The sequence below is a fragment of the Chiloscyllium punctatum genome, chromosome 7, assembly GCF_047496795.1.
Source record: "Chiloscyllium punctatum isolate Juve2018m chromosome 7, sChiPun1.3, whole genome shotgun sequence".
Lineage (NCBI taxonomy): Eukaryota > Metazoa > Chordata > Chondrichthyes > Orectolobiformes > Hemiscylliidae > Chiloscyllium > Chiloscyllium punctatum.
The window spans coordinates 90,379,832-90,393,689 of record NC_092745.1 but is presented as its reverse complement, the minus strand read 5'-3'; the positions used below and the strand labels follow the sequence as shown (position 1 = coordinate 90,393,689).

The following is a 13,858-nucleotide window of genomic DNA, read 5'->3' as shown; positions in this document are numbered from 1 at the left end:
TTTCGACTTTTGCTAATGAGCTCCACTATTGGTGCCTCTGTACAACCCCTTTATGCAATTGCAGAGAGACACGATGCTCTACATTGCTGAGGAGGTCCCCTCTACAGACCAAGTGTGGACTAATCACTTTAAACTCAACAAATGAAGAGCTTATAGCTTGGTTTCAAGGATTTGAATTTGCTTAATAATTTTTAAAAAATACAAGTACTTAATATCTATATTCTTGAAAGAGCAACTAGGAATTTTTGATCAAAAAATTTAAGAATTACATGCTTACCTTCAAGTGAACCTTTATTTTGATCATTTTATATACACTTCTGTTCAACAATACTCTAGGCTATTTTACGCTTTGAGGAGTGCTGTGAGGCCCAGCAACACTGGAAACAGTTTCATCATATGTGCTACTGGGAGCTAATGTGGTGTTTTACTTTCAAACGTCAGTGGAAAATGGCATATTTCTATGCAGATCTATTGTGTAAAGAGAACTCGTGGTCCAAGGTGAGAGTAATTCTGCTTGTGACACTTGGTCTGAGAAAAACATTTCTAAAGAAATGCTGGAATAAGGTTTGCAGCATATTTTTCTCATGTCTGCGATATGGCTTCAAACATTGTTCAACTAAAGTAAAGATTCTTTGACTCCTACGATTGTTCAATAACAAAAACCTTTTTTTAAAGCATTCCCTAGTTGAATAGCATATTGCATATAAGAAACCTTTCAATAAAGCAATTCTAAGAATATTATTTTCAATTTAATCCACTCAGGCAGTCAGTGGAAATCCCAATGTCCTTGAGCTCTCAAAATATGTGCAAAACTGGCAGTAGTGATGCTGGATTAGCCACTTTGGCATCATTAAGAATTGCAATGGAGTTGAGGTGTGATGCTAGAGATATATGGTAGTACTCTTTAATGCAGTTTGCTGATATTTACTGAACCATGAGATAAATGTAGAAGTACTTTTCCAGAAAAGGTCACATTTCCTGAATTGTGTATTTTTAAAAATTGTGCGATTCTGGTAATTGCATGTATGCTTCATAGAATAAAGATGTCCTTAGTTATTGCAATTGTTTGTATGTATTCTACATACACAATGATAATAAAAACTAAATACCTAATTACAATGAATTATGTAAATACAAAAAAAGGTAAAGTCTCCATAGTCCTCCCACGTCGTAGGAGCAGCAAAATCGACGTTTCGGGCAAAAGCCCTTCATCAGGAATAAAGGTAGAGTCTGACTCCACACTTCAGGCTCTCTACCTTCATTCCTGATGAAGGGCTTTTGCCCGAAACGTCGATTTTGCTGCTCCTCGGATGCTGCCTGAACTTCTGTGCTCTTCCAGTACCACTAATCCAAAATATGGTTTCCAGCATCTGCAGTCATTATTTTTACCTACTCCCACATCGTAGGACTGCTCTGCTCAAGAGTGATGAGTGATCGTCGTTTAACCTGAGGCTTATTGTGCCTCAAGCAAGGGGGAAGGTTGAGAAGGAAAACTCTTGATGGTGACCTCAGCTAGTGCAGGAATTGAACCCGCTGTGTTGGCATCTATTGGGAAGTAACAAAAATATCTGCTAGAAATAAAAACCAAAGTCAGATGGCCTCCAGCCATATTTTCTGTGGTTTGTACTGAGCACATTTTGTTTCTTTGTCATTGAACTAAGGATTTATTGATGTAATCTTTTTAGTGACTCCTGATGTGAAGTGGAAAAGGGGGAGGAGTAAAGATACTGTTAACCCCAGTGCATCTGCCGATCTTAAATCAACCTTGTAGATAAGCACTTAATGAATTAACTCAATGTAACTGTGCAGCTAGTTCATTTTAAGATCTTTTACTCACACTTGAAAAAATGTTTGTTCTATATTAATCAGCAGATCGCCGTTTTGTCTTCTATCATTTGTTTGTATTCTGAGTGAAATTTATTGGTAATATGCCCAATTGTGGAGCATTATAATCCTGACAACAAGACTGAAGTAGAGATAAAAGATGTTTAGGTCTAGATTCCTGAAAATTGGTCTGAGTACTTCATGCAAACTGGGTCACCTGTTTCTTGGAGTATTGAGTATGTCTGCAGCATTCTTCAGATTAATATCGCCCCCAACGGCTAGCCAGAAGTCTCTGATCTTCAGCTAAAAATGATGCACTCGTAGTTTGGTTGGTGTTAGGGGTGGGAAGAATAGTTTTAAACAAGCTGCCTTCCCTTTGAAAATGAACCAGAAGCAAATGTAATTCTCGCGTTTAGTAACTGAACAACAGAAGAAAGAGACAGGGAAGATTTTTAAAAAATTGTAGCTTCCAAGTTACCAACATGGTAAATAGAATCTATCAAAAGAGAACCCAGTAATTACAAACTTTTTAAAAAAACCCACCAGGATGGTCAATGCCTTGATCTAAGGATGATCAGAACCTGCAACATCAGTTCAATCTGTATGTCCTTATTTGGCATTTAATAATTTCAAAGACAAGGTGAGATTACAGTGAAAATATGTTTTTTGCTTCCTATAGTTAGATTTGAACGTAATTTTTGGACAGATGGGATGAAATTCTCCCTGCTTTGACTGGAAAATGTCTTTTGTGTTGGAAACTACTTTCCATCTGTATTATTAATGTTATGAATTATCTACTTGTTTATGTTCTCTGATAATTCTGATAAAGTTGGTAATTCCTCTTACTAGAAATAATATGTCATAGTTATGTGAAGGAAAAATTGAGGAAATGGTAAGTTACTGTAATATTTTCCTTCCCCCTTTAACAGTCAACATATATGTACATGAAAGCAGCTTATCTCAGTATGCTTGGGGATGAGGACTACAAACCTTTTGGGGATGATGAAATTGAACTATTCAGGTCAGTTGTTTAATGAGTTAATATTCTTGTCTTCATTTATTTGAAATTTAATAAAAGTATATTTTTCAAGAATCAAAATATTGACATTTTATGCTTTTAGTTTCTTGATCTGTATTACCAGATGTTAGATCAATCAAGCTTCGGATTGAATTTCGTGTTTTAAAAAAGCAACCATGTTGGAAAGGAAAGGGAACCTAGAGCAGAACAGAAATACTATGGTCTTGCATGTTACAATGAGCTGCTCCATCTGCTGAATGGTTTATAGAGTCATACAGCACAGAAACAGACCCTTCAATCCAACTCATCCATGCCGACCAGACATCCCAATTTGACCAATCAGTCCCATTTGCCAGCATTTGGCCCATATCCCTCTAAACTCTTCCAATTCATGTACCTATCCAGATGCCTTTTAAATGTTTTCACTTCCTCTGGAAGTTCATTCCATACGTGTACTACCATCTGCATGAAAATGTTACCCCCTCAGGTTCTTTTTAAATCTATCCCTCTCACCATAAAACTATACCCTCTAGTTTTGGACTTGCCCAGCCTAGGCTTTCTGCAAACTACCTGCAGCATATATACACTGATTCAAATGATTTCTAGATGTAATTGTAGGTAATCATATTCAACATGTCTGTACATCTTTAGGAACTTTCTGAATTGTTATAGTGTTCCCAATTAACAAATAAATTTGGGAAATAGACAACACCAGTGTCTGTTCAGGGGAATTGAAATCCATTAATATTTATTTGAAAATGTCAGTTCCAGAAGGCTATTTTCTTTTTATAATGAACTTTTGCCATTCCCACAGAATGTGCATAGTCTCTGTCCCACAAGAGAAATGACCCTACAAGACACTGCTCCTGTACCTCTGAGGAAAAAGATGCAGATCGCTCAGAGGATGCACTGGCAAGCCTACCTCCTGCACCCCTCCACTAGCTCAGATACTGACGACTCCTTGGTGGGAGTACCTGCCATTGAGCACATTATTGCCACATCTCTACAGATGGTTGAGGAAGAAGTGTACCAGGCCACTGGCACTCAGGCGACTGCCAGAGACCAGGAATCTACCTGGCTTCAGGCAAGAGAGGACCTCATGGTGTCAGCAATTAACAACTTCATGCAAATGCACAAGTAAATACAGGAGCAATGTTAGGTTTGTTAGAGGTACTAAACAAAATGACTCAAAAGTTCAATAACTCCACCAACTTTGTATTTGCATCTTGCTACAAGTATCTGACTGCTTACGTGGACAGGTAGGTGGCTGCTGTGGAGAGTTGAGTCCAGAAGTCTGAGTCTCATTGCTCAACAATAAATGGTGAGGCAACAGTAGGATGAGGGGACCTTGGCCTCAGAGGATTCCCCTTCTCCGCAAGGAGACAGGCCAGTCAGTATGCACCCACTCAGAGGACAAACCACATGTAGGCCCCCAAGAAGTCTCTCTTCAGGATACTCCAGAAGTGACCAGGCAGTCCACCACCACTATACCTGCCACTTTTGAGCGGGAGGGAGTTCAAGGTGGGTGGGCGAATCTGCTTCTGGGTAGAACCCCCTTAGCAAGTCTTGACCCTTAAATCACAAACACACTTGGGGTTGCCTGTCCAAATCCCAAGGGAAGCAGCTTTAAACTACGCTTGCAGTTTGGATTACGTAGGGGATGCAGACCTCAGTAACAGCGCAACATTTGCAGTCAGTATAAAAATGACTTCCGCAATTCTGATACATTGTAAATGTTGTTCAGTGGAGTCCTGTCTGTGTTCCTCTGGCTGACACTCTAGGATGCTGAAGACGTTATGTCATTTAAAGAATGTTCTTGTTGTAGTGGTCCAGCTCTCTCAGATCCCAGTTGTTCATCTCAGTGTTGATATGCCCCCTAGTTTTTGGAACAGAGGTTCATGTCATGTCCTTAGCCTGGACAGTGCCACTATTAAGCCACATAACGTGATCTGCATGGAAACGTGAAGTTGAGGAGCCATCCCATGTCCCTTGATGGACCAGTAGAAGGAGATGGTTCATTGCAGAAATGCGAGATAGCATGACCTGGGCTTTTGACCTGCACCCTGGACAGGGTACAGTGCCATTGCCCCTCTTTCAACTGTGTGGCATTGTATGGAAGATGAGTGACTGTGGTTTGCTTGCATCTTTGCCATGTCATGATGGCATCTATGACTACAAGCTCCTTAGTAGCAGTGGCTTCACATCAGCTGTAGGTCCTTGTGGATGCAGGTGTTCCTCATCCATTTGTGTTGCAGCTTTTATTGCAGTGGCCACGGGGACCACAACAGCTGCTGTGCCTAGATCCATATTGGGGTTAGTTTCAATGAGCGACATCAGAAACTAAGCAATAAACAGGATGGTAATGGGATCATTCAGCAATCGCAGCAAACACATATTGCATTAAAACAGTATCCTCCATGTATTGTAACATGGAGGTACCGAACAAGGAGGTCAGTGGGATGCATCTGGAGTGACTTTACATATCATTGCCCTGATTCAGGTGTCTGTTGCTCAAGCCAGTTGGTGCACATACAGTAGGAAAATGTACCTGTGGTAGCAATAGTAAAGAGCTCTCCCTTACCCATTGTGCACTTGTTATTTATATCATGATGGACTGAAACAGCAGTCGTGCTGGAATGAGTTGCAGGCTAGGTCACTCCCAAATCTACTCTGCATCCCCAATTAATCCATTTATTTTAACTGTTCATCTGCCCCCCCAACCTTCCCCATTGAATCCTGGGCAATACTAACTGCTGATTACATGCCTCCCACCAACTTTCCATGTTATCCCATTTCCCTCCATGCTCTATTATCTCCACTGCCCCTTGTTGAGTTAAGTAACAACTATGTTAAGTTGTCCCCCTTCACAACTATTACATCCTTTGCATTCCAGCATGCAGCCTTCAATCCCTAAATTGAGATTCTAGCTTGCCACAGCAGTGACCCCTTATAATCCCCATTGGACAGAACCCCAAAACGGATAATGGCCACCCCCTTAACTAATTTGGAAGGGCAGTACCAACTGGTGAGTGTTTTGGCCCTTGTCTGATTTCTGTGCAGCTCCCTGACTGACTTGCTGCAACTCTTTGGATTTAATGATGCTGAACCCATGACCGTGTTCAAATCCTTAAACAAGTGGCTGCCCTTGACTTACATTCCCAGGAAGCCCTGGCTGAAGGGTGTCTCCTTTGACTGAAGACTAGTCTTTGAGAAATGGCCATTTAGTTGAGTCATATGTAATGTGCTTGCTGTGTAAGCTTCTGGCACATGACAGTGGTATGAAATTGACAGAGCACTGTGCCTTCCAGAAAGCCTTTGACTAATGACTGTTGATGACTATAACAAGCTACTTAGCTTTTGTTCTGTGCAAGGCAAGAGAGAAGCAAAGTGCAAATAGGCACAGCAAGGTTTAGACCCTCTGAGCATCAAAGTAGGCACAAAGTGAGTATCAAGAGCACAACTGACAATTGCTGAGATATTCCTTCATCCAATGGATGAGTTGCTTGCCTGTCCCTATGTCCTAGTGCGATATTTCAATGAAAGGTGTCAGTTTGCTCCAAAGTGCAGCATTGAAGTGTCAGGCTGTATTATAAACGGATCAATGATGTGCCATGAGGGTATGATGATGCCAATATCTAGGGACAGGAATTATGAGCAGACATGGCCCATAGAGTGTGGCCTCAGATACTGGGACTGCTATCCAAGAAGGAGACACAGGGGAACAAGAGTGAGCTGGAGTTGCCAGTAACTGTTCTGACTTTCATTTTGGAAATTTTTGCCAATTAGTTTCTATCCGGTGTATGGGAGAATAGGAAGCTAATATCAATGAGTCAAGATTATGTAATAATGGCGTACAGTGCATTCAAATTGATGCAATTAGGCTGCTCATTGATCACTAGCAAGATTCTCATCTCTGTTCACCACTTGGTTAGAGAATCACAATTTTTCATCTGAACATTGAGAATCTAATTTCTGTTGATCGCACCGTATTTTCTCAACTGACTCAGCAAGGTTCAAATCATTCAACAGTTGTAAAGAATCTGTCCTTGAGGCTTCAGCCTGTTTTGTGTGGTGAGGATGCATGTCCTAAGAGGGTTAGTCCAGGTTTAGTCTTTCAGTATGCCCACTGCCAATATTAAACCACCATGCGAGATGTGATCCATTGTGTTACAAAGATACTTACCTCAGTTTTTCCTATTCTTCTGTAGCTGTGTCTTATTTTAAAACTTCCAGCCAACTTTCAGTTTTAAATGCTGTTGATTTCAAACAAAAGTCAGGTTCTAGCAAGCAAATCCATAAAGATTATGGGAAACTCAGCAGCTCTGGTAACATCTGTGAGAAGAAAGAGTTAACACTTTGAGTCCAGTGACTCCTCTTAAGCACTTGTTAGCAGCTAGGAAAAAAGTATTTATGCTGAAGGTGAATTTGTGAGAGGGAAGATGGGAAAGGGAGAGGTTGGGTGAGCTGTAATCCATATAATATGATAATGTGCCTAGAAGTATGTTACAAAGGGTAACTGTGCTAAAAGCAATTCATATTGTAACAGCACTGGGTGTGAGATGGATTAAAAAAAAAGGAAGGATTGAATCAGGCTCTAATGTTATTGAAATCGATTTGAGTCTTAGAGACTGCAGGGACTGAGGGAGAAAATGAGATGTTCTTCTAGCATGTTCTGAAACTTGCTGGAACACTGTAGCAGGCCTGCAACAGAAACACTGGAAGGTGTACATGGTGGTGTGTTGAATTAGACAGATAACAGAATCAGTTCTGCATGTTTCAATAGAATTATGCTATAAACTGAGGAGTAACAGTCCTCCAGTAGAGTGCTTCCCCCTAGTGGCAGCCCTTTGGACTTTAGCACATCAAAGAAGCTTGGATAATTCCTTCAATAATAGGACAAAGTTAAAGGAATATCAAGAAGAACCCAACAAAAAGTTAAATAAATTATCCAATCTTCAACTTAAAAGAGTCTTGTTTTAATCAACTAATATTTCAGCTAATTTATAAATTTAAGCCCATATTTTTCCCAGACTGGGAGGCAGTTGTGTAGTAGTAATCCAGGATGCCAGTTTAATGTTCAAGACACATGGATTTAAGCAAGATTTGTGAAGGATTGTAGCTCAGGTTGAGGTTTAGGGTGTAGGTTTGCTCGCTGAGCTGTAGGTTTGGTCTGCAGATGTTTCATTACCTGGCTAGGTAACATCATCAGTGGCGACCTCCAAGTGAAGCGAAGCTGTTGTCTCCTGCTTTCTATTTATATGTTTGTCCTGGATGGGGTTCCTGGGGTTTGCGGTAATGTCATTTCCTGTTCACTTTCTGAGGGGTTGATAGATGGTATTTAGATCTGTGTGTTTGTTTATGGCGTTGTGGTTGGAGTGCCAGGCCTCTAGGAATTCTCTGGCATGTCTTTGCTTAGCCTGTCCCAGGATAGATGTGTTGTCCCAGTTGAAATGGTGTTTTTTTTCATCAATGTGTAGGGCTACAAGGGAGAGAGGGTCATGTCTTTTTGTGGCTAGCTGGTGTTTGTGTATCCTGGTGGCTAACTTTCTTCCTGTTTGTCCTACGTAGTGTTTGTGGCAGTCCTTGCATGGAATTTTGTAGATGACGTTGGTTTTGTCCATGGGTTGTACTGGGTCTTTTAAGTTTGTTAGTTTTTGTCTGAGAGTGTTTGGTGGGTTCATGTGTTACTAGGATTCCGAGGGGTCTTAGTAGTCTGGCTGTCATTTCTGAGACTTCTTTGATGTATGGTAAGGTGGTTAGGGTTTCTGGCTGTGTTTGGTCTGCTTGTCTTGGTTTGTTCCTGAGGAATCTGCGGACTGTATTTTTTTGAGCATCCATTCTTCTTGAATACGTTGTATAGGTGGTTCTCCTCTGTTTTGTGTAGTTTGTCTGTGCTGCAGTGTGTGGTGGCTCGTTGGAATAGTGTTCTGATACAGCTTCGTTTGTGTGGGTTGGGATGGTTGCTGGTGTAGTTAAGTGTTTGTACTTAGGAATTCTCTGGCACGTCTTTGTACTTAAGTACAAATACTTAACTACACCAGCAACCATCCCAACACACACAAACGAAGAAAGTTAGCCACCAGGATACACAAACACCAGCTAGCCACAAAAAGACACGACCCTCGTAGCCCTAGACATCGATGAAAAAAAACACCATTTCAACTGGGACAACACATCTATCCTGGGACAGGCGAAGCAAAGACATGCCAGAGAATTCCTAGAGGCCTGGCACTCCAATCACAACGCCATAAACAAATACACAGATCTAAATACCATCTATCAACCCCTCAGAAAGTGAACAGGAAATGACATCACCACATACCCCAGGAACTCCATTCAGGACAAACATATAAATAGAAAGCAGGACATAACAGCTTCGCTTCACTTGGAGGTCGTCACTGATGATGTTACCTAGCCAGGTAATGAAACATCTGGATATCAAACCTACAGCTCAGTGAGCAAACCTACACCCTAAACATGGATTTAAATTCAATCATAGGAAATGGTGAAACTTGAGTTCAGTAAAATCTGGAATTAAAATCTAGCCAAATGGCAAACAAACACTTGGTTGATTATGGTACAAACACATCTGGTTCATGGATGTCCTTTAGGGAAGAAAATCTACCGTCCTTATCTCATTTGGCCTTGACTCTTAAAGTGTCCTTGGGCAGCTAGGATTTGTGTTTAAGGTTGACTATATCAATGGCATTCACATCCCATGTATTACTGCTGAGCCTTGGTATATTTTTCAGTGTGTGTATCATTTAAATGAAATGGGGGAGCAGCCAACCTGGAAGACACCTGTTATTAGGAATTTCCCTAATAATGTTAGAAAAACAAAGAGCCAACTTTTCAGAGTAGTGAAAATCACAGATTACCACTCATTCCTTTTGACTTGCCCATCTCCAGAGCTTGGGGTTTCTGAGAGGGGTAAGGTTATAAAAGAGACCTAAGGGGCAACGTTTTCACGCAGACGGTGATACGTGTATAGAATGAGCTGCCGGAGGAAGTGGTGGAGGCTTATACAATTGCAACATTTAAAAGGCATCTGGATAGGCATATGAATAGGAAGGGTTTGGAGGGATATGGGCTGGGTGCTGACAGGTGGAATTAGATTGGGTTGGGATATCTGATCGGCATGGATAAGTTGGACCGAAGGGTCTGGTTCCATGCTGTATATCTCTATGACTCCATAATATATTCCGTTCTGAAGTAGTGTCAATCACTATCAAATGAAATACACCATTATCACAGCAATTCATTTCAATTCAATCATGTATTGTCTTTTACTTTATAAGGATACTATATGAGTTACTCTTCAGAATCACAGGTTACCTGAATAGGTAGCCGCTTCCAGTACAGTATAGCATATAGGTACCAAACCATGCTACACGTTTCCAGCAGTAGCTGCATATTCTGTGCTTTAAAGATTCTAAACCTCTTTGTTAAAGAGAGAAAATAGTTCTGTAAGCTTAGAGGATCTGGCCATGGAATGTGTGTTTGTGACATGACCCAATGGGTTTACTATTCTTCTGGTCAGCCAAGTTAGATTTGGAAGGTGAAAAGTAAAGCATACAGCAGCGGTAAAACTAGGTTTGCTTATAGGAGATTGAAATCCCTGAAACCGTATCCTGGTTTGGTTACTATGATAAATGAATACTTTTTATCCTTGTATTGAACTACTGTGATGGAATACTAGAGTGGTATCATGTGCTATTCTGCTTTTCGAACTTAAGAGTATTCACACAACAAATGCATAAACTCTATTTTGGAAAATATTGAAGAATATTGTAATACATCAATACCTGACATGATTTTTGTCATCAGAAAAGTGCCAAGCATGAAACAGAAAATTGCTGGCAAGTCTCTGCCAACAGAAAAGTTTGCAATCAGAAAGGCCCGACGGTACCTTTCACAGAATCCCATAAAACTCCCAGTACCTGCTTTGGTGAGTACATTATACAACAATATAGCTTGGCTTCAGGAAATTTGCCTATTTATTGTTTGCTTCACCTCTTATTAATTTTGTGAACAAAACTACTCTCATTATTGTGTAAATCTGTTGTAATTGATTCTCTCCCTTCCTCCCCTCCTTTTGTTTCTGTAATATTTAATCGGGTGTTGGTGTCATGGACAAGGAGAACATTTGTCGCACATCCTTTATTGCCTTGGAGTTGCTGCACTGAGGTCCATTGTTCTCTTTCTTTCCTGTTCTTTTCCTCACTTTATTTTCTCCAATTCAGTTCATGTTGCTTGTACTCTACAGTGATCAATATAATAAAGTATAAAGTTATGTGCACAGAAAAAAAATCATCTCCTTTTTCAAATGGGAAAGCCCTGATTTTTAAACAAGAATGCTTAGTTCCATAAGAGGAAACATCCTCTCCACGTCCACCTTGGCTCAAGACCCCCTCAGGATCAAATATATCTCCATCAAATTCATCTCCTACTACTCCAGCAGGTATAAGGCATCCCACTCATTCCAGGTATTAGTCTGATAAACGTTCTTTTAACCACTTCAACACATTTACATAAATAATGTGGCCAATAATGTGATCCCATCAGTGTCCCTACTTTTATATTCGATCCCCATCGCAGTAACTGATAACATTTTTAATAGCTTTCCTAATTTCTTGATATACCTGCACATTAACCTTTTGTGATTCATGATATAAAAAAGCCAGGTCGCTCTATAAATCAAAATTCTACATTTTTTCCTTGCCAAAATATCACATTTTCCAGCATTGAGGGGGCAAAGATCTGATGAATGATGTTCAGTTAACCTATTGGTATCCTTCTGCAGCAACCTTGTGCCCACTTCACAATTTGATATCGTATGTGTGTCATCAGCACATTTGGCAACCATACCTTTATCTTATTGCAATAAGATAGGTTGATTTATAAATAAAAATGATCATTTTTAGAGTTTGGATTTTAAAATTGTGGCATACAGGGTTGGATTACTTTTGTGAAGAGTTTATCAAAAAAAAACATAGTTGGGTAGTCTTTCTAAGGACCTTATAAGGCTTGTCATATAGCAGTTACTTAGGAAATCTAGGGATTGGAAAGCTTTGGGTAGTTCAGAGGGGTCCTCACTTGGGTTGAAAACAAATAACGTCCGAGAAAGGCATATGGGATAGTTCAGGGAAAATGCAGTTTGGTTGGAAATCCGCAGGTTGTTAAAAGCTGAGAAAATCTAAGCTGTCAGTTTTTTAAAGTATTCACGCCAGCAGAATTCATAGTTCACAAGAAGAACTGGGGAAAATTGGTTTAAATGAACAATCTGATACACAGGTAATTTCTCTGGATGAGTCTCTGTAACAGTGACAAGAAATAGGATTATTTAAAAGCAAATTACTGCGGATGCTGGAATCTGAAACCAAAAGAGAAAATGCTGGAAAATCTCAGCAGGTCTGGCAGCATCTGTAAGGAGAGAAAAGAGCTGGCGTTTCAAGACTAACTGACCCTTTGTCAAAGCTGAGATTTTCCAGCATTTTCTCTTTTGGTAATAGGATTATTTTGTTGTGCTATGTGCTTTAAAAGGTTTCAAAATGTTTGTTTTTATTCTGCAGCCTTGTTTCAGTAACTGGCCACAAATCAACAAAAGTTAAATAAAAATAAAACCTGCAAAGATAGATTTAATTGTGATCTGACTTGTCCAGTAGTTTCATCAGCTGGGATCGTTACTTGTTGGACCATTTGTTACATTTTTGCCAACCTGCAAAGATCCATTTCGGTCTACACACTGCTTTCAGTTAACCAGTCGATCTTTGATCAATGATAATATATAAACCTCATCACCATCAGCTTTTACTTTCCACAATAATCTTTGTGGCTCTTTATCAAATGCCTTCTGGGAATCCAAGTACAATATATCCATTGGTTTCCCCTTTATTCAAAGCATATTACCTCCTCAAAGAACTCCAATGGATCGGTCAAACTTTTTTTCACAAACCAAGCTTGACGCTACCTGATAGATAAATTCAAGGTTAAGTGCCTTGCTGTAACTTATTTAGTAATAGGTTTTATCATTCCCCCTATGACAGATGCAAATGATCAGCAACTAGTTTGATAACCACTAGAAATTTATTTCTGGTTAAAATACTTTATAAGAATCACCTGCATTTAGTGTGTAAAAATATACAAAAGGTAATTTGGTTAATATAATTTCAGGAAATGATGTATATTTGGAACGGTTATACAGTGATTGGGAAACATCAAGATCTGACTGAAGGTATGCTTGAGACACTTGATGAAGCCGAGAGAACACTTGAAAATGGCCCAGGTAAGTTCAAACTGAAGAATCTGAAACTCCAATTAAACTTATATTAAAGCAGTAAGAATCCTGTATAATTATGGAAAAGTAGTAGGGAACTGCCATATGACTTAAATCTGAAGATTTCAGATATTCCTTGAGCAAATATATATTTACATCTTGAGCTTCTATTGGTTTTAATAATACACAATGGTGAAAGAAAATTTTGTTCTTCAGAGACTGGCACACTGCTTTCAACTTTGGGAGTGATATGAAATCTACTCATGTTGTGGAATTTCATTTTCCACTATTATAATAGTTATACTACTGGACTAACCAGAGGGTTAGACTAATAATGCAAGTTCAAATCCCACATGGTAGTTTAAGAATTTTTAAAAGCTAGATTCAAATTCTTAAATAAACCAGATCACAACAACAAAGGTGACTAGAAAATTATCATATGGTTATAAACTCTCAAACAAAAAATCTTTCCCTCATCTGATCTGACTTAAGGAATGTTGGCCCAGATCTTCTAATTGGAAGATACAGGGGTAGTTGAAGCAACATACCGTCAGAAATACACTACAGAACGACTCGCAGGCCTTTTCATGCACAAACTGGATCCCAAATTTTTCCTCACTTCAACAGCAACTGCACTTCAATAGCTATGAAGCACTAAAGGGCATTGTAAGGATGCTAAATGTCCTATGTAAATAAACAGTGTCTTTAGGATACAAGGGTGAAGTACTACTTTCTGTGCA

General features: G+C 39.6%; 1 protein-coding gene across 1 annotated transcript in view; it reads left to right on the top strand.

Annotated features, from left to right (window-relative positions):
- Positions 1-13,858, top strand: part of ttc39a (tetratricopeptide repeat domain 39A) — a 104,299-nt gene that overhangs the window by 70,800 nt on the left and 19,641 nt on the right. Inside the window, exons 12-15 of the mRNA XM_072574274.1 lie at positions 337-498; positions 2,754-2,845; positions 10,670-10,790; positions 13,016-13,127. Coding sequence (XP_072430375.1) covers positions 337-498; positions 2,754-2,845; positions 10,670-10,790; positions 13,016-13,127 — 487 coding nt within the window. The remainder of the gene's footprint in view (positions 1-336; positions 499-2,753; positions 2,846-10,669; positions 10,791-13,015; positions 13,128-13,858) is intronic.